The sequence below is a fragment of the Sminthopsis crassicaudata genome, chromosome 4 (genome assembly GCF_048593235.1).
Source record: "Sminthopsis crassicaudata isolate SCR6 chromosome 4, ASM4859323v1, whole genome shotgun sequence".
Lineage (NCBI taxonomy): Eukaryota > Metazoa > Chordata > Mammalia > Dasyuromorphia > Dasyuridae > Sminthopsis > Sminthopsis crassicaudata.
The window spans coordinates 60,185,343-60,206,628 of record NC_133620.1 but is presented as its reverse complement, the minus strand read 5'-3'; the positions used below and the strand labels follow the sequence as shown (position 1 = coordinate 60,206,628).

At 34.6% G+C, this 21,286-nt stretch overlaps 1 protein-coding gene across 6 annotated transcripts in view; it reads right to left on the bottom strand.

Annotated features, from left to right (window-relative positions):
* DNM3 (dynamin 3) overlaps nucleotides 1–21,286 on the bottom strand; it is a 562,491-nt gene that overhangs the window by 104,465 nt on the left and 436,740 nt on the right. The window contains exon 18 of one of the 6 annotated variants that reach the window (XM_074308354.1): nucleotides 18,607–19,232. The exons of the other annotated variants lie outside the window; for them this stretch is intronic. Within the exon in view, the coding sequence (XP_074164455.1) occupies nucleotides 19,200–19,232 (33 nt within the window). The 3' untranslated portion in view covers nucleotides 18,607–19,199. Of the gene's footprint in view, nucleotides 1–18,606; nucleotides 19,233–21,286 lie in introns of those variants that run through there. 6 annotated transcript variants of the gene reach the window in all.

Below are 21,286 nucleotides of genomic sequence, written 5' to 3'. Positions count from 1 at the left end.
TCTAACTCTGCAATAAATGTCAGGCTAGGCTTAAAGGATCAGACAGGTATAAGTAATCAGTGTTGTAATCTAGTCAATAAGCATTTATTAAACTCTTGAGAAACCAGACACTCTGCTAAGTGCTAAAGGCAACAAGTCTGGAATTCCAGGACACAGTCTGGACAAAAGGAATCAGGAATTCAACGTGTGAGATATTTTCCAGTGCAAGTAGATAGCCTCTGCTTCTCACCTTCAGGATGTTTCGATTAAAGTAGCATTGGATAGAACTTGCTTATTGAAGCTGCTACATTACATGGTTAGTTCCTATTAAACCTGCTGTCAAATTATCTCCTTCTCCTGGATTCCCAAGATCCTGTTCCTGATGCATGTCACCACACTAGCTGTTCCTCTACACCAGCTACTGGTACCAGGGTACCAGGCCAGCTAACAAGTTCACCTCTAATAATCACAGGCCACTTCAGCTAAAAGCACCTGTGTCTGAACACTTCAGCAATATTACAGTTCCTGTGACTTTGCTTTCTTTGAACTTAATTCTTAGTTTCTCTATACTAGAATTTTATCCGAAAATCTGTAGTTTTCTCCTTGGCTTTGTCTTTTAATTCCTTTCTTTCCCTCTTTATAATTGACCTCCCAGTTCCAAAATGGGGGGGGGATTCTGGATTCAGTGGAGGTTACAGTTCTCCTTTGCTTTATGGTGTCACTTCTATACCCAGGGACAAAGAACCCTCCATAAGTAGACTCATTGTGGTTACTTCTCCTACTAGAGCAAGCTGGAATCTCTCTTTACCTTCTTTTTCCTATGTGAATTTTGTACACATCCTTATGTAACCTCCATAGAAAGTACATTTACAACAACCTGGAGGCCTTCTATTAGCTAGACTCCTTTTAAACTGATTTATATAACTTTTTTCTTGACACCATCATAGTTCCAATAACTGAAACATTAGATAACGAGTATTTTCATATTATGACAATTCATTTAATAGTTGTGCAAACTTTTTCCAAAGTATTAAATCTAGAACTTGCACTTTAGTGATATTAAATTTAATATTGCTTGTATCAGTACAACCTGATAAAACTGTTTTGAATAACAATTCATCCATTCATAGTATTGACTATTGAGCTATTTTGTCATATTCAAATCTTTTTTATACCTTCTAAATCAATCATTAATGTCTATATTGGAGTTAATCTTAAAGGAAATAGAGTTTTGCTTTTTTTTTGACTCTCTATGGCAGACTACATTATCAAGCACACAAATCATAAGATACAAGATCCTGTTTTCTTTTCTTTTCTTTTTTTTTTTTTTTGTTTTGTTTGTTTTTGTTGTGTTGTGAATAAGAATGGAAAAAAAAAAGGATTGACTTCAGAAGAGTTAAATACAGTCTTAAAGACTTTCTTCAAATAAAATGCCTTTCATGGGTTCTTAGAGTTTATGAAATAATTCTTTATCCAATCAGTATCAGTAGTAAGTGAGGCAAGAAGCTATCTACTCACCAAAGGTGTTCACCATTGTCATGAAATATTTAATTCATGAAAGTCCAAATGGGAAAAGAAATTCCCTAGATACTAAAAATTCTTCAGATGTTTCTGTTTCCAGATTATACTGGGCTGATAGCATTGAATCTTTGAGTATTGCAGGATCACTTCAGTGAGACTGGCAATCACTTCAAAAAGTTAGACTAACAATCCACCTAAGAAAAATTTATGTTGATGATCTGATCTCATTTTTAGAGAAATGTATTAATGTATTAAATTTCAAATACTATTTCCTTTACTTCATAAACACCAACAATAGAACAGGGAACAGGGAGAACAGGGAGATTTCTATTTCTTTCTTTTAAAAAGTCTATCAGTCTTCTGGATAGTAAATTAGAAAGAGAGAGACTGAGAGAGCTGCTATGTGAAATTGCAATGCACTTTGGAGAAAATTGATCACAAGACATACATACACACATACACACATGTATATATACATATGTATGTATATGTGAACACAGATATTTCTATACTTGATCCTCAAACACAACATAAGATGCATTCAGAATATCTTTCTAAATATTTATTAATTTTCTTTGTTAGATCAACCATGTATTGACCCATTAACATGGGTCCCAGAGCTCTATATGTTCTTGCTTGAAGATCTCATTAGTTCCCTCAAATTCAAGTATAATGTCTGTAATGGATTGTATATTTATAGATACACCACTCATCTCACTAATGAATGCCAGTTCTTCATAGTTAACTGCACACTAGACATTTCCACTTGGGTACCCTATCAGCATTTCTGATCTAATATATTCAGAATGAAATTCAGTTTCACTGTCCTAAACCATACTTATTCCTGTCTAGGGCATTATTATCCTTGCAGTAACTCAGGTTATAAAAGCTGGAGTTATCCTTGATTTTTTTTTTCTTGCTCTTTTATCTCACATTCAATAAATTTCCATTTCTCTGTAATAAACTGCATTTTCTGTAACTTCTGTTATCTTTTCTCCTCTCAAATGGCCAGCATTCTGCAATGCTTCTTGGTTGGACCACTCTATGAACCTATTTGATCTCTCAGATTTCAGTCTTTTCTCAGGCTCAATTCATCCTTGATTTAGCTAACAGTAATTTCGAGGCACAGCTTTGACAGTCACTTCCCTTTATCAAAAGTCTTCAGAGGCTCCTTACTATTTATAAGGTACATTTGAACTCCTTGGCTTGGCATTAAAGGGTCTCTACAATCTAGCATCCACCTTTATTTCCAGCCTTACTTCATACTTCTTTTAACCACAAATTGGTCTTTCATTTAATCTGGATTTGCCAGACTTGATCATCAAGCTCCTTTCTCCATGAATTGATAGAAATTCTTCCCTTATCCTAGAATGCCATCTGCTCCTCCTCTCTGGTTCTCATAATTCTTTTCTTCCTTCTAGGCTTAGTTGAATTGCTACTCCTCTATAAAGACTTCCCTGATGCCCTCAGGGCATCTTGCCTCTTACTTTACAATGTGTGTATAAATGATGTAGATTTGCCCCCAGAATTATGTAGAGCTTCAGGGGCATGCAGTGTTTTTATTCTTCTTTGTATTCCCAGTACCTACCACAGTCCTTTGTACATTAACAAATGTTTGTTGAATTGGATTTAATTTATTTTCAAAACAGAATTGTAAGATTTTATATTTACACCTATTAAATGTCAGCTGTTTAGAAGAATTGATAAAGACATTTCTAGATTTTAATCTTGTCTAGAATGTGTTCTAGCTTTTATCCATTTAAAAAATAAGGTTAGCATACCTTCAATTGCATAGCTCAGGACTAAGCACATATCTTGCAGTTACTTTCAAACAGATCTCTAAGCTGATATTGAATAATTCATTGAATTTATATAATATGTTCTGAATCCATCTTATAGCATTATTACTTTACTAAGAGTCTAGCATCAAATAATTTCGGGTGCTTTCCTAACCATTATTTTAAAAAAAAATCAATTGCTTTCCCAGAAGAGCAGTTTAGTTACACTATCAAAAGTGGCAACAAGTTTCCTTCGGTATGACTTGTTTGATGAAGCCATGTTTGACTTTGTGATCATGACTTTTTAAAAAACTTTCAAGTATTAAGGATTGGCTAGACAATATTTCCTACAGGGTTTAGATGTTCTGCAAATTCAATACTAGACGGGAATAGGACATGGCAGCCAAAACAACTAATTGTGTCATCAGATGGATTAATTAATAGCTATCATGTCCAGAACAAATGAGGCAGAAATTCTACTATTGCTTGACCTCATCACACCACACAAAGAATAGCATTCTCAGTTCTCAGCACACATCTTAGGGAAAAATGATGACAAGCTGGAGCATGAACAGAAGAGGGGACTAAGAGGTGAGAGGACGGAAAAGACAAAACTATGGCATCATAGCTGGGCTTTATAAATTGCTGTGCAAAAATAGAATTGATTACTTTGGGAGATAATGGGTTTTTCCCTAAAGTATATATTCCAAATTGAGTTTGAATAGCCAGTTTTTGAAGATGTTATACAAGGAATTCCTGATCAAGTATAGGTGGGATTAGTTCCCTTCTAGATTATGCAGCATCTACAGTTTGCACCAAGTGATTTTTTTTGAGGTATAATAACTTATGAAATTGTCCCATAAGACATGGAGGGAGCTTTGTTCTGCACTGATGTAGGATATATCTACACAGATATAATCACAGATGGTTAGTAATATATAGCTTCAGAACTATAAATTTCATGTTTTTACAATTATAAGGTCTTAATCATTACCATGAACTGTCTCTGATGTAAATATAATTAATATTCCCACATAAACTGGAAATATGAAATTGCTAATTGCCTCCATAAGGTTTGCTTTTAGTGATTTACTCCAGTAATTTTGCTTGTTTGAGACTTTGAAACTTCAAGAACTTGACTATTGATAATAGAAAACTTTTGTCTGGATTTATAAAAGACTATTCAAAGGCAAAAACCCTACCCTTCAAATACTCCTACCCTTCAAGATAGCAAAAGACAAAAAGGAAAACAAGATAAAGAAATATCATTGCCATTAATCCCCCTCCCCAATATTTGAACAATTGAATTCCCTATAAAATTATTTAGAATTAAAACTTAAATCTTTTAATTCAGTAATGTTTGTCAGTGTCTGTGAAAAGTAAAGGATCAATATTTTTACTCAAAAAAACAAAGCAGAGTGTAATCATGGACGGAGCATGGGACCTGGAGAAAGGAAAATTCTGATTCAAGTTCTAGTTATGGGATCCTTGGCAGCTACTTAGCTTCTCTGGGATTCAGTCTTCTCATTCGTAAAATGAAGAGGTTGGATCCATAGCCTTTAAAGTCCTCTTTGGTTCCAAATCTCTGATTTTATCTCTGACATATAGTATCAAGAAGACCCTAGGCAGTTACATAACTTTATAATACTCATTATATATTTGAAAATATTCACTTCATTTACAAGTGGCTTGAATGCTTTTCAATGAACCTATTTCTAGGTCTGGTTTTGGTATATCTTATTTAGAAAAGTAAATGTTTCCTAGCCTTATTGATTCCTAAATTTGAAACATAAAAGAATGGACTCACCGGACTATAAATTTCCTAGCTTAGCCTCAATTCTTGGGCAAATTGTAGAAATTATCAAAGGGATGGCTTATAAGCATTTATAATAGAAAGCAGCAATCAGGAAGAGCCAGGTCATCAGTAACAGGTTATGTTAGGTTAACATTTCCTTTTTAGACAGGGTTACTAAAATTATAGATAAGGAGAGTACAGTGAATAATTTCCATAGCATTCAGCAAAGCATTTAAAAGTTTCCCTTGCTATCTTTGTAGACAGGATAGAGAGATGTGAATTAGATAGCCCTACAGTTAAGTACATCTGGGATTGGTTGAATGACTATACTTTAAAGAGTAATCTTAACAAGTTATTGTCAGCTCAGAGGAAGGTCTTTATTGAAGAGTCACAAGGTTCTGGTTTTGAACCTCTTAAAACTTTTCTTATCAATAAAGGCAAGGGATGCTTTTTTATTTGCATATTTGCAGTTGACAGAAAGCTATGAGTGATAATTTAAGAAGTTGTAGTAACAGATCAAGATTCAGAAAGTGCACTTAATGCACTAAACCAAGGGTTCTCAACTTCCTCCCTCCCTCTCTCCCTCCCTCTCTTCTTCCTTCCTTCCTTCCTTCCTTCCTTCCTTCCTTCCTTCCTTCCTTCCTTCCTTCCTTCCTTCCTTCCTTCCTTCCTTCCTTCCTTCCTTCCTTCCTTCCTTCCTCAGAATAATATTTTTTAAATAACTGAAGGAAATGATAAATTTCAGTTAGCAGTTAATGAAGATATGTTTAAAGATTCTTTAAAGTTTATTCACAGACTCATCCTCATCCACTCAAATGAGATAGCCAGATTCTAATGAGATTACATTATTATGAGTAAATATAAAATATTATACTTGGGTTCATAAAATAACTATTCTAGTATCAAGTGGGGAATAATGGGTATTCTGATTCCCAGGCTACTTTTTCAAACTAATTTTTTTTTGTTGTTGTTCTTGCTAAGTATTAATTATTTTGAGTTATCTCTGACCTATTTGTCTATGTATCTATCTATTTGTCTGTCTATCTAGCTATGTAGTTCTATCCATCCAGGTTGCTAATTTAAAAAATAAAGTTTTATTGATATTCTTAGCTTTTACATGATATAAATTTTCTCCTGTATTCCTTCCTGTCTGTCCCACAGAACCAAATCTTATAACAGAGCTTTTTTTTTTTTTTTTTTTTTTTTTTTTTTTTTTTTTTTTGCTGAGACATTTAGGGTTAAGTGACTTGCTCAGGGTCATACAACTAGGAAGTGTTAAGTGTCTGAAGCCATATTTGAACTCAGGTCCTCCTGACTTCTAGGGCTGGTGCAACAGAACAGTTTTTAAAGTAAGTTTACTTAATTTTAAAAAGAAGGTTTGTATCTACTTTTTCATTTCCAACTAGATTTGCACTGTTCCTAGTTTACACAGAAGCCGAAGGGATATAAGGGATACTAATGGGCAACTAATTAGGTGGCAAAGTGTCAGGCCTGTAGTCCAAGAATAATCTTTTTGAGTTCAAATAGGGCATCATACTTACTAGCTGTTTGACCTGAACAAGTCACTGAATCCTGTTTTCCTCAGGAAATTATTATTCAATAAAATAACCTGGAGAAGAATATGGCTGATAACTCCTGTTTCTTTACCAAGAGAACCCCAAATAGGATCATAGACAGAACCAGACACACTGAAAAATGACTAAACAAAACCAATGGTATACCCACAAACTACCTGAAAAAAGGACAAGTTTCAGTACTGAAGTGTCGTGCACAAAATCTGATTTACTTCATCAGGACCAGCATTTTTTTTCTTTCCTTGATGGAGTTTCCTAACTTAAAGTCATTCTCCTGCAACTCTTCTAACTCTAAACTATTTTTTTTTTGTCAAGCAAGTAGATGAATCTATAGCAAATGAATTTATTGAGTGATTTTCTTAACATGAAAAACAAATCTCTAACTTAAGACTAAATGCAATCATCTTTAGACCTCACTGAAAAAAAAGGTAGATGATTAAGATCCTCAGAGTTAGACTAAACTAGAATGGTGGCAGTGGCAAAACTTTAGTTTAAAAGTTCACAAGTACTACAGTTTGACAATATCACAACAAACCTAACTTAACAGAACAATCCTGGTGTATAGTGAACAGAATGGTATATATAGCCAACTAGGGCAGTGGTGCTGACAGGCACAAAGCTGAAATTTAAGGAAGAAAGATTAGACTAGGAAGATGAAGAGGCTGGAGGCATAGAATGTCAGTATGGAGACAAAGAAAGTATTGAGAACCACAAGCAAGAAAAGGATGTGAGAGTTTAGGACCTTTCAATGTTGTTATCCAACAATATGTTCCACAGTGAGAAAACAATATTTGACTAAGCAAAGCAAATGGATAGGAGTTAGCAGAATTAAAACCATCCTAGTATTTATAAGAAGAATAACATTTCAGAACATCAGTTCCACTATTAATACATGCTTCTCTTATGCCTTTTTAAAAATATCCCTTTAATTTTTTTTTATTAACCTCTTTCACATTTAATTTCATCTTATATCTTAAATCCTCTCCAGAAAGTCTAGGCAGGGTTCTTAACTTGGGATTCATGAAGTGCTTTAAGTTTATTTTGATAATTGTATTTCAAAGTAATTATTTTTTTTATAATCCTACATATTTTATTTTATGTATTTAAATGCATTATTCTGAAGAAGAATTAATCAGCTTCATCAGATTTCCAAAGAGATTCATGACACAAAATGGTTACAAACATATAGTTTCATATTATTTCTTTCATTCATCCCATTTTTATATCCTTATTTTAATCTTTTTTTTAAACTTATAGATTTTCTTAACTTAGTCCTTGGTTTTAACTCCTTTATCTCACATTTTTTTCCATCAACCATTTTGCATGAGGCATTCATAAAACTTTCTGGTTTTTATTTTATTTAGCAAGATAAAAATGAGATTCTAATTTATAGTATTCCTGCCCCAATTACTACTTTTCATTGCTTGCTTATGCTTACTTTTATTCTCAATTTTTCTCTTTCTTCTTCAAATACAACTTTCAATTCCATATAAATTCCCTATAACATTGTGATTCTGAAATTCTTCTTCCACTCCCTAGACCTTTCTTTCTTATCTCCTTCTCCAAACCTCATCTTCACTTATCTCACACAGTAAATAACATGGAAAGTAGAGGAGGTAGGATCAATGTTTAATAAACATTCAGTCCAAATTTGGGAGATGGAACATAGATAAAGATTATTCAGGAATTGTATTACCTAAATTTTTTCATTTAAGTCAGAATAGTTATAAGTGATTCATACTGTCACTGAAAATGTTAGTTTTTAAATATAAAACTCAATAGATTATTAATTTTTTCTCAGGTCTTTGCTTATAATTTGGCATATTCTGTCACATAGAAAGTAGTGCCATGGTTATAGATGGAGAACATTTGCAGGATGTGCCAGGTATGGCCTATATTGGAAATGCTCAGGACACTCATGGCATGTACTGTAGACCAAATAACTTGTCTCACAAAAGAGTACGACTGAGAGAAAATTTTTCATGTTAACATTTCCAAAAGAAAATTGGAAAGGGGGGGCAGCTAGGGGGCGTAGTGGATAGAGCACCAGCCTTGAATTCAGGAGGACCTGAGTTCAAATGTGATCTCAGACACTTAACACTTCCTAGCTGTGTGACCCTGGGCAAGTCACTTAACCTCAGCCTCAGGGAAAGAAAAAAAGAAAATTGGAAAGGTTTTCTGGATGAAAAATTCTGAAATCAGATGCTAACTCTTGTCTGTTGTACTTCCACAAGACTGGGAGATAGCAGATGAAATTTTTTGCATGTGAAGTGTATCCATACACAAGTAGATCAGTTTAGCCGGAATGTAATTTGTGAAGAGGAGTAATGTGAAATATACCTGAAAAGCTAAGCTAGATCCAGTTACTTAACAGTGCTTTCCTATTGTCTCTAGGAAGAAAACAAACAAAAGCCAGACTACTTCCATGTTTATAATCTTCTTTCTCCTCACACCTACTTTTTGGAATTTCAAACTCTCATCAAGACTTAGCCCAGGTACTTTCTACACAAGGCTTTTCCTAATTGAACCAATGAATAGTTTTTTTCCCCCTAATATTATATTGTATATATATGTGGAGTATTCCACCCTACCTTAATAAATAGTGAAGTCCTGGACTTCTTGATTCAAGCAACTAATAGAAGTCTGCACTAGGTGTGAACTAGATGTTTATTGTACAAGCCATTGGATGGAACAAAATGATGTCACATGGAAAGCATATTTGGATGCCTGAGGAGAATCAGTCTTGTCCTATGGGTCTTATATTAAATAATGATTTACTCTGGAGTAGGAACATTCTAGTGATGAGTCAAAAGAAGGTAGTTCCAATAAAGACTGTGAAAGAATTACTTAAGTGTGGGGGGGAAAGAGTCTCTATATTTTCTCTGTCCCCTTAATTAAGGGATGCCTTGATAACCTTTGAAATGCTGGAAAAAGTGGAGTCTTTTGCTTGCAGTGCTCCCAGAACATGAGGATCTAGTGGCAGCAGCTACAGGGGGTACAAAGACAAATTACACCCTGTAATTTACTAATTATTAAGACACTGAGGAAAGGCAGCTTTAGGATTACCCAAGGAATCCAGTAGAAAGCTTACCAAACCCTAAGGTGTTTTCATGATGGAGCTAAAAGATTTCTGGTGAAAAGAGTTCCAGGACTTTCCCTTTTCAACATGAGCCTTCTAATGTAGAGCCTATATCCCCCTGTTCTTCTTAATTCTGTACATTTGTGGAATAGTGTTTTCCACTCAAAAATCCTGAGGGGAGATATCTGCTCTTTGGGTACCTATTTTGCCAGTGTTAGTGGGAGTTAGGAGAGTAAGCCTAGAGTCTATGTTATGAGTTACTGTTGTTGTTGTTTTTAATCTGTGTACATTGTATCTCTCTAATTGGACATAGATGCTTGAGGGCAGAGATTATTTTATTTTGTTCCCAGTATCGAACACAGTGCCTTGCTTAGAGTAGGCAATTAATAAATGCTTATGCAACTGAATTAATTTAAAATATATTGGATTGGGAAAAGAAAAATGAGAAAAAATAATATGTTTCTAAAAAGATCAATGAGGAGTATTTTGGAATAAAATATAGGAAATTAAATGTTTTTCTCACAAAATCAAATATTTAATAAGTTTGTATCATACATACATATTTAAATTTCATGAACTTTAGAGTAAAATATTGTTGGGATTAACATATTTTACTGGGATCTCTAGACATAATAAACGGAATATAGGTTGGAAAAATTATAAACTTTAGTAGGCAGTATAATGTGGTGGGGAAAAAAGTCTTAGTATTAGCCTTTTCTCTATTTCTGATACTTACTAGATACATGACCATGAGCTAATCTTTCAATATTTAAAACTTGTTCCCTCATTTATAATGTGAGATAATACCCCACTGCAGTGCTATTGTAATAGTTACCTTAAATTATTTATATAAAGAATAAATAAATATAAAGCTTGGAGGCAAATTAGGGGACTCTGTAAATAAAGTACTGGAACTGGAGTCAGAAAGATCTGAATTCAAATCTGGATTCTGATTAGGTTACATACTTAGTAGCTATCTGATCCTACAAAAAGGCATTTAACCTCTGTTTACCTCAATCCACTAGAGAAGAAAATGGCAAATCACTCCAATATCTTTGCCAAGACAATCCCATGGATAATTTTGGTCCACAAGATCATGAAGAGTCGGACAAAACTGAATGATTGAATGACAACATATGTAACCGTGAAGTATATTTAAATGTCAATAATTATGATTTTTAGAATTAATGATTATTAGAATTCTGCCTAAAATGATTATAATCTGTATAAAACTAAACATCCAGGCCAACACCTGATGGAAAAGAGGCCAGCCATTTCTACCAATTGGGATCCAACTGCTGAAACCAAGGTAGACACCCTTCTGGACTAGATAAATCAGCAAGATGTCTTGAAGGAGAGATAGGAGGCAGGATGTACCAGGCCGGTTAAACCACTAAGACTACTTTGGCCACTTTCTTCCCTCCTATCCTGAGACAGCTTAGGACCATGAACCCAAGAACTTTAGGCATAATAGTGTCTCCTGCACCACCAGATCCATTTCCAGCCAAGTCCAAAAGCTGCCATTAGGGGGAAGAAATTACTATGAAGAAAGAGTCTCCCTTCCTTATCTTTACAAGCAACAACTGATGGCCAAGGGTTTCCAACAGGCAGATGAGCACAGAAACCCCAAGAGTGGCAGCTCTAACCTCCACCTTCCAGTCCATCTTTTGTCCTAGCCCTTATAACCACCATGTGGTTAAGCAACAGCAGGTAGAGAGGACACCTCATCAGGGTTTCTCAACCTACGGCCTGTGGGCCAGATGCGGCAGCTGAGGATGTTTATGCGGCTGCCGTGTTATGGCAAATGGGCTAAGGGGCAGAGACAAGAGTGTGAGCTTTTGTTTTTACTATAACCCGGCCTCCAACAGTCTGAGGGACAGTGAACTGACCCCCTATTTAAAAAGTTTAAGGACCACTGGCTGAAGCACCAAGGCACCCTGAGGGAGAGACAATAGGCAGCATGTGACAGGCAAGTCAAATCAGCACTCCTGCTTTGACTTCCATCTCTCCTCAGACCCTGATGACACTATCCCAGAACTTCCCCAAAGATTTGGGCAAGAGCAAAGCTTACACTTCCTTTCTAGGACAGTATTTAGGAAGTTCTAGGATAGTATCGTCAGTGTTTGAGAGGATATGGAAGTCAAGACTTTCTGATATATATATATATATATATATATATATATATATATATATATATGTATATATATATATATGCACTTGCTATTCCCCATAGTTGGAAACCATTCCCTTCTTACCTCTATTTCTTAAAAATTATTTTCAACCTTAGCTCAGAGGTCATTCCTAACAAAAGTCCTTTCCTGATCCCTTTGATTACCAGAGTTATTTCTCAACATTACTCTGTATTTTATTTTTTTGGGGGGTAGTATTTATTTTTTATAGACTTGTCTGTACATATATTGTCTCCTCCAACAGAATATAAGCTCCCTGAAAACAAGATTGTTTCATTCTGGTCTTTGTATTTCCTGGGTCCTAGTTCCATTCCTACAGAGAAGTTACCTATTAAATGCTTATTGATATGTTTGTGTAGTGCAATGGGAGTCCTCATATTTTATATGTAACTACATTTTTAACTACAACTTAACTTTTATACAGTCCTTATGAAGAAACTGTGTGTGGAAACTCTCTACTTGTGCAGATCATAGTCTGTCTATGACTTAGTAAATAAAAGTCTTTTGTAGTTGCTTGAAGTCAAAAGAAGTTAAATGGCTTGCTTAGTCACAAAAGCTATTATTTCAAGGACAGAATTTAAATCTAGGTTTTCCTGACTCATTCCCTTGCCTTCTATTCATCAGCCACATTGATTCAGTATTGAAGGAAGGAAGGAAGTTAAAAAGGAAGGAAGGAAGGTAGATGAAGGAAAGAAAGAAAGAGGGAGGGAGGGAAAGAAAGAAGGAAGAAAAAGGAAGGAAGGAAGGATTAAGGGAAATAAGAATGGAAGAAAGGAAAAGGGAAGGGAACAAAAGAGCAAGGGAAGAAGGAAGGGAGGAAAGAAGGAAGGAAGAAAGGTAGATGAAGGAAAGAAAGAAAGAGGGAGGAAGGGAAAGAAAGAAGGAAGAAAAAGGAAGGAAAGAAGGAAAAAAGAGGGAGGAAGAGAGGGAAAGAAGGAAGGAAGAAAAAGGAAGGAAGAAAGGAAGGATGAAGGGAAAGAAGGAAGGAAGAAAGGAAAAAGAAAGGAAGAAAGGAAAAGGCAAGGGAGCAAGAAAGAAAGAAAGAAGGGGAAAAGGGAAGGAAGAAAGGAAGGAAAGAGGAAGGCAGGAAGGGAGAAAAGAAGAAAATAAGGAAGGAAGAAACATTTTTAATAGTGTTGAGATGATTAAGACAGACAATTCATTTTTACATCCACATGGAAGTAACACTTTTGAGGCTTATGAGTTTTCATCTTTTCTTTTAACTTTAATGATATCCTTATTGGGTAGTGAAACTTTTATGAACAAACTTAGGGAACCATATGGTGTTTGCCTGTATTCTGAGCAATTAAATTCCCTAGACCCTCTCCAGGAAAATAGGGTGAGAAGCACATAGAGGAATTATGCAAAAGAAATAAACAAACCTAACTAGGTTGTCTATACAAAAACAATTTGGAGTTTTCTGAAAACATTTTACTACTTTATACTTTAGAGGCTAAAGCTGTGTTCTGATAATAAGACTCCCCTCATTTTTAAAGCTGATATTTACTGACCCACTATTAAGAAGAATGCATTTTGAGTTGTTATTGTTGTTTTCTGTAATGGTGGATGATTGTAATTAAACTATAAACTCTCTCACATGAATCTTATTCTGACCTAAGAGGAGACATATAGGAGACAGAGAGTAAGAACTGTAGGATGCAGTCTGTGGAAATGCTACATATATTCCACATCTGGTAACATGAATGTAATGCATTTTGATGCTGTTCTGCTTGGCATATGCTATGTCTTTGCAAATCATTGCTATGGATACAAAACTAAAAGATTTTTTTTTTGTATTTTCTACCCATTGTTTATCTTAAGTCATAAAGATCTCAAAGTTTGTAACTCTGACTAACACTCTTTCCTACTGATAGAACTTGACAGAGTTAGCAGGTTTACAGGCATACTAACAGAGTAATTTGATAGTTTTTTTCCATTTAAAGTAGCCTAAATAGGTTTTCTTGTTGGCTTTTCCTTTAAAAGTATCAAAATAAGAACAAATTTCATATAACTAGAAGAATGAATGATGATTTAGAAAGAAGTTTATTTCCTTTCCTCTATTCTGTAATGTCTTTTTCTCATTTCTCATCCTTATATGCTATTTCTCACTCATTTGGGCAATCACCATTATGCTGCTGCTGGGAAAACAACTGTCTTTCACTTGGAAATGAGCAAGGTTTATGAAAATGATTGTAAACTTTTTTTTTTAAAGCTATTTGAAAAGGTCACAAGGGAAGCAGTTTAATTTAGTCTGTTTTTCTTCATATATTAACATTTGAAGCATTCCTTTCTGAGCTTAATGTTCTTTCATCTAGTTCTCACATATGTGAAACAACTCATTTCCTCCACCAAAATCAATCTGAAACTTGAGAACATTTCTGGTAGGATTCTATTCCTGAAACTTTAGGTTTTCTGCATCATGTTGAAGACATATTTGTTTAATCATTTAGTAACTATGCTTAATTCCAGAATCACCTTTTTCTAGTTAAAAGTTTCTGGAATTTTCTATCTGCTTTATTGGAGGAATACAAACAAAAAGGGGCAAATATAAGAATGAACTTGTTTAAATGTGAAGGGAATTAAGCATCACATTACAAAGAGGTAACCTTATTCAAGGGAAGCAGGACAAAAAAGTAGAGTCTCTTTTTTACTTTAAGTTAGAATATATTTTTGAAATGTCACCCTTCAATTGGAAACATTAGGGAAGAACTCAACTAGTACAGAATCACACTAGTGCTTCTTTAAAAAAAAAAATTTATCCTGGAGTTGCATATATACATTCACATTCCTAAAAGTGACTCAGGCAATCCCAGATGTCTGGTACTCTTAACAAAACAGTTGACCTGAAATCCCTGATCCAGTGAAATTCATCCAGGGAGGAGATAGATTCTAGCTTAAGTAATTAAGGATGTCTCTATGCCAACAGTAAAACATTTTCAAGGGGGAAAAACAAGTAATGGACCTGGCAAGAATTTTTTTTCCCTGAGTAACCGATCTCTTTTTTAAAAATGTTTTTCAAAAGCAGAAGAAAACAATTTAAAACAATAGTATCCAAAGAAGAAAATGGATCTGGATCCCTTCTAGCCATTATACATCAAATTCATGACATAAATTCAAACACACTCTTATCATGAATTGTTTTCTTATAGTTTGAGTATTTATCCCAAAATACAATTTTAATTTTAAAACATTTTCATTTGGAAAATGCAAAGTAGGATGTGAGATACAAAATACCCTATAAAAAGAAGGAGTATTAGAAAGAGGAAAGAACAATGAGGGGAGAGTTAAAAGATCTGGATTCTCATTCTAAGGTTCCTCACCTATAAAATGAAAAGACTGGATTAGATCTATTCCAGAATGACTTATATTTCCCCACACATAATGTTTTCAACATTGATGGCACATGGATTAATCCATATAACTTTATTGGAGTACTAGGAGAATATTGACCATTTTGACCTCTCTGTGTTTTATAGCTATGATTCCTGGTTGGGTTTGGGGTTCGTTTTGAGAGGTGGTGAATTTGAGAGAGGAATAGATGTATGATTCCATTAGATTAAGGACTTGCTCATGAAAAACGAAACTTTCAACGAAGAGGAATACCTACATTGTAACTGATAGTCTTAGCTTCTTGGGGCTTTTTTAGGGAGAGAAGTTAAATGATTTGGCCAGGGTAGTTCAGCCAGTTTATGTCAAAGATGTCTTTGATGCATTAACTCCAAGGCCAACTCTTTATCTAGTATAATACCTCTCATATGTCAGTTGACATCAGAAATTTTGCAGATTTTGACATTTTTTACTTTTTATTTAGCATTCATTAAAAAAAATGTTCCAAATTCTTTCTTTTCCTTTCAGCCCTTCCCTACCCATTGAGAAAGCAAGTAATATGATATGAATTATGTATACATATGTAGTCATGCAAAAACATTTTCATACTAGCCATGTTGCAAAAAAAAAAAACTAACAACGTGATTTTAATACTTTCAGAAATCTATGATTTCATTGATGTGAGTATTCCCTTTACTGACATCCTCTCCAATCTCTTCTCATCTGGTTCAATTCTTATCTGTATTTCCCTAAGAATTTTTCAGTATATCTATCTAATATATTGGACACTTTTTTTTATACTTTTAGTATATTTCAGGTACTAATGTAAAACAAATCATAAATGAAAGTCTCAGTTAAATATTCTTAATTAGCACATCTAGTTTGTTATTAACTGCATTTTAGTTTAATTGTCTCTCCTTTTCTTCCCCTTTCAATTACCAGAGAGTGGTTTTTTTTGAGAAAACAAAGTTGAGTCACCTTTAACAGTTTGCTAATGAAAGCTAACAAGTCATATATATTGTCTTTGTGACATTTTTGGACAGAATTTCCTTCCAGTATGAGTGAGAAGAACAGGACTGAAATGCCTAAAAATCTAGTTCTTTCCTCAGGAGAATACATGACTTGTATTCTAATACATTCCACTTATACAGAAATTTTAAGTTAAAAGAAAATAGCATACAGATGTGCAGTCCGCTCTGCATATAAGCTCAACTTGCAAAGGTCTGTGTTCACCATAACTTGCTTATTTTCAGTGTGTAAACAAAGTAGATTTTCACACAGGCTCATATTCATAAATAACATATTTGATTTTTAAATAATGAAAAATAAAGTAGAGATATATTATAAAACAGCATTAGAGAATGTAAAAAGCATTATGGCTTAGCAAAAACAATATTGGATTTAGATTTTTTTTTATTTATTTAAAAGACCTGCTTTCAAATACTGACTCTGCTGCTTAATACTTTTAAGTCCTTGAACAATACAAAATCTCTGGGACTCAGTTGTTTGTTTTTTTTTTTTTTTTCACTCATAAAAAATAAAGGTGATGGACTTTAAGGTCTCTTTAAGCTCAAAATTTATGATACTATACTTTCCAAAGATCCCCTTCCATAACTTTAAGAAAATATAATAAAGTTTGTTTGCCTGGCATTACGACAACCAGAGCTCTCTATTAACTAGCACTCCTGTGGTTAGCCAGTACAGTAATAATTGAGGTTCAGAATTAGGCTGCTAAGGGCACTAACTATTAAAAAAACATGAAGTGATTTCTGGATTATTAATGATCCAATTCCATTCATTTCAGGTTTTTTATGTTATGTTACTTGTAATTTTTAGAAAATGAGCTCTTTCCCTACAGTAATAGTTTTTTTTAAACAAAATATTTTATTGATTTAAGTACAACGTTCCCCATCTGTGCTTGACAACAAAGTTTACTCTAACAGGAAAATAAATCCTGCCAGTGAGTGTAAAGCACAATGCTTCATTTCTGGAAGTGTATCAGCTCTTATCAGTTCTTAGTAAAATAATGAAACAAGAGAAGTAATTTGGGAAATGCTAGTGTCCTAAAGGAGTTAAAATGAATACACTCTTGGTCTGTGATTCATTTGTTTAGGGACCGATCAGATGAAGAAACCACTCTTACTGATGTCTTTTAGCAACATCTCTTCACTTGAGAGACTTAGAAGGTTGTTTAAAGGTAGATTTTTCTTGTTCTGAGGTCATTCCTTTATACACACCATTCTTCCCCTCAAAAAAAGTTAATAATCTTCCACAATTTTAACCATTCATTCCCTAGTCCCAAATATACCCACACTCTATGTTAGATTGCTCCTGATTAACTTAAAGTATTTAAAAGTAGGCTACTCTGGCAAATGTGTGAACTTTCAGGAAAAGTCTAATGATATAAATGAATAAAATTTCTTCTATAATAGAACATCCTTTATGCTCAAGACATCAGCGTGTGTTTTGAAAAGTTATAAATTAGCTACTATGGGAATAAATGCATAGTTCTATCACGCTTTCAACACACACACACACACACACACACACACACACACACACACAGAAAGAGAGAGATAGAGCCAGAGACACAGAGCAAGAGAGACAGACAGAGAAAGAGAGAGGGAGTGGACATAATAGTTATTATAATCATCTCATTCTTTTCCAGAAGTTCTAGGCCACCTTCAAACTTATTAGCTAGCTTTTATTCAGAAAGCACTGTGATGGGTTCAGTTCACTCCTTGCTCCTTAATGAATGCTGATTTTGTTCTTCTGTAGTGATATTATTTTACCCGAGTCACATTATTACCTGGTCATAAGAAGTTATGTCAATATTCCATTCAATTCAAGATATTTATAAGGTGACACATTTTCAATGTAAACCATTTAGCCAACATCATGCATTTTCAAACATTCCATTGAATCAAGCTGCAAATGATTTCCCACATTTGTTTTATATTCTATATGTAGAGCTGATGAGGAGCAAGTTTGATGAACTCCAGCTGGGCTACACAAGCTGGCCCCTTTAAAATGGTCCTCATCTAGTCCAATCCCTAGTGCGTTCAACAGTGACTTTTAAATAGGCAACTTAATATGATGAAACACTGAATAAGTATCCATGAAAAACTAAGAAAAGTTGGATATTTGCCCTCTTAATAATGATGTTATAGTTTTAAAGTATATAATAATGTACTTTTAGATACCTTTTATCTAAGGTATCTAGATAAGCATTTTTAGATAAGCAGAATTAAAAGCTTTACAAACAAAAATTCCGTAAATGATTAAATTGCTACTTTATCTCTTAGAACAACATGAAAATGGTTTTCAACATTTATATGTGTTGCCTGGTTTCACAAAATCTATCGTACACATTTCAATTCTCCCCCTCTATTCCCCACACCCTTCTACTTCTGTCCAGCTGGAATGCATCAAGGGTGCAGAAGCCAAGTCAAATGTTGACCCCACCCTCCTCCATCCATTTTAAGGCACCTTCAAAGCTAGAATACTGATCTAGTTCGCTTTAGCCAATAACACCAGCAATCCTGTTATTTAAGACTCTAGTTTGGGGTTTTTATAACTGCCCATTAACATGGGAGCTTTGATATTTGGTCAAAAAACCCAGCTGCAATGAGTTTCATCAGATTATAGTAACCTTTCCACAGAAGGGTCTTTATTATTAAATCTTCATAATCTTTGCTTTCAGTGTCACTCTATTCCCTCATAATATCAACTTCTCTGAACTTCCCAATAAAGTAGGCCTGAAGAACACTAAACATTTCCTTTCCAAAATGTTGGAACAGAAGGGTCATTATGGTACAAGCAGTTTTTTTCACTGATGTTTGAAAACATTATATCATTTGAACATTGTGACAGACAACAGTCATTTGAAATTGCACAGAAATGCTGGGTCTCCTTACCAAAAATTTGGCAAGATAACATAAAAGAAGGAGAATAAACTCAAGAGGACAAAGAACTTACTTTGTTGTTCCCCTGTGTGAGGAGCCGCAAGGAAAAAAAAAGAAGGAAATATGTTAAACTTTGATTGCTTTCAAAGTTATGGAACCTCTTGCTATAGCAAAACCAAATAAGACACTTAATTCAACATATTAACAGCAAACATAGACACAAGATTTCAGAATCCATGGGCAATTCAGAAGGTCAACTAAAATGGACTGAAATCATACATTCATAACAGCAGAAAATTATTACAAAATGATTCCTTTGACTCAGAATCGTTTGGGGATGGGGACAGAGCCAAAAAAAGTTATTTCCCACCCCCATTTCTCATGAACTGGTAATAAGTGAACTGTTAGCATGAAAGACAAGCCATTTAACGTGTCTATTTGCCCTTTTATGACAACCCCTCCTCCAACATGCCAAGGAGTGGAAAGTTTCAACAGCCAATGTGTTTTTAAACAAACATTGCATCCTTGGCTTTGAAAAAGAAGAAGAAGAAGAAAAAATGGAAAAGGGTGCAGAGGGAAGGAGTGGGTGGTAGAGTAAGCAGAACACGTTACGACAAACATCTGCATGATTCCTTTTTTTTTTTTTTTTTTTTTTTTAATTATGAGTTTTTCCATGGGCTGGTATGGAGAGTGCTGACTGTAAAGTAGGGATATAGCCAATATAAATAGTAGTCCACATTTGAGAAATTGGGGCTGGAAAGGTTAGTCACAAAGATGTAGCCGTTTTTAAAAGGAGAGAATCTGGATAGAGATGTAGCGAGCAGTAGTAGTCAGCTGGTAAATGGATATCCTGTTTCAAACTGAAACTGCAAGAGTATGATTTATATCAACGAATTGAACACACATATGGTTTAAAAAATAAAAACAATGATTCATTACTACCAGGGCAGCCCAAGTCTTACAAGGGCAAATCCTTTGGGGGAATGAGAGAAGTGAAGGGATATGGGCAGAGAAGGATCTGAAACCCTCTTGCAAGGAGCCCTGACGGAATTTCTAGCAAAAACGTTGTGCTCAAAGAGTGCGATCATGAAAATATAAGCATGTAGGGGATAGGATGAGAATGGGGCAGAATAACAGGTCAGGCTAGGTAGCTGGCAGCTAATTTTAAGCTCATGAAAGGCAGAGAGGGAAAAACAGCACAAAAAGAAACCTTCTGGACACTCTGGGACTACACGATGGTGAAGCAATAATCCCCCCAAAAAAGGTTATTTCCTGGAAAATCATGCTAATTAGAGACCACAGAGACTTTGCCTGATCTGGGGGCTTTTATTGCTATCATAAGCTGCACTGAATAAAGAAAATATCCAAAGATACCGATAAATAATTGTGGTGAAGTGCCTAGTTTGTTTTTGGATTGTTCAGCTAAAGTCCAACACTCGGTTGCCATAGACACGACTGTTTGTTAACATTCCTACTTTTCCTGAGGAGTTAATGAAGGGTACAGGAATGAATGAGGGAAACAGGATTCTGTTGCAAAGATCATGCCAACTTTTCAATAAGGCAATAAAAGTCTCCACATTGAGCTTTATCAGAAACAAGAGACTACTTTTGAGAATAATGGGGCCCTAGTTCTCCAAAGAATTGCAATATTACTGAAAATACCTCAAACAGAGGGGGTTTATTGCATTCCACAACAGTGCAGCTTTTGATCTGCTAAAATAAGTTTCAGGGATTGAACCAAGTGTTTTCGTACATTATGCAATGACTGAATTTCACACTGTAGGGGCAGATGGTTCACTTTGCAATGGTAACAATGATGTCATGAAAAGAAGGATTCATTGTTCTTTAAATACATAAAATGCGCAAGTACAGTACTTTGCTTTTTTTTTCCCCCTGGCTTTTAGTTTAATAATTACTCAGTTGTCTAGTGTGAGAGACTCATAATAGTCTTGAAGTGGCAAAACAGAAGTACTTTAAAATTTCTCTTTTTTATAGTGTCAACAGTTTAACTTTAGATCTCTGACACTGACTTCATTTTTTAAAAAATGCCATTAAGACAGAACTGAATTGGCCAGTTGGGATAAGATGATTTAAATTCTATTTGAAGCAGTGCTAGCTAAACTGAAAAGAAAAAGGGTG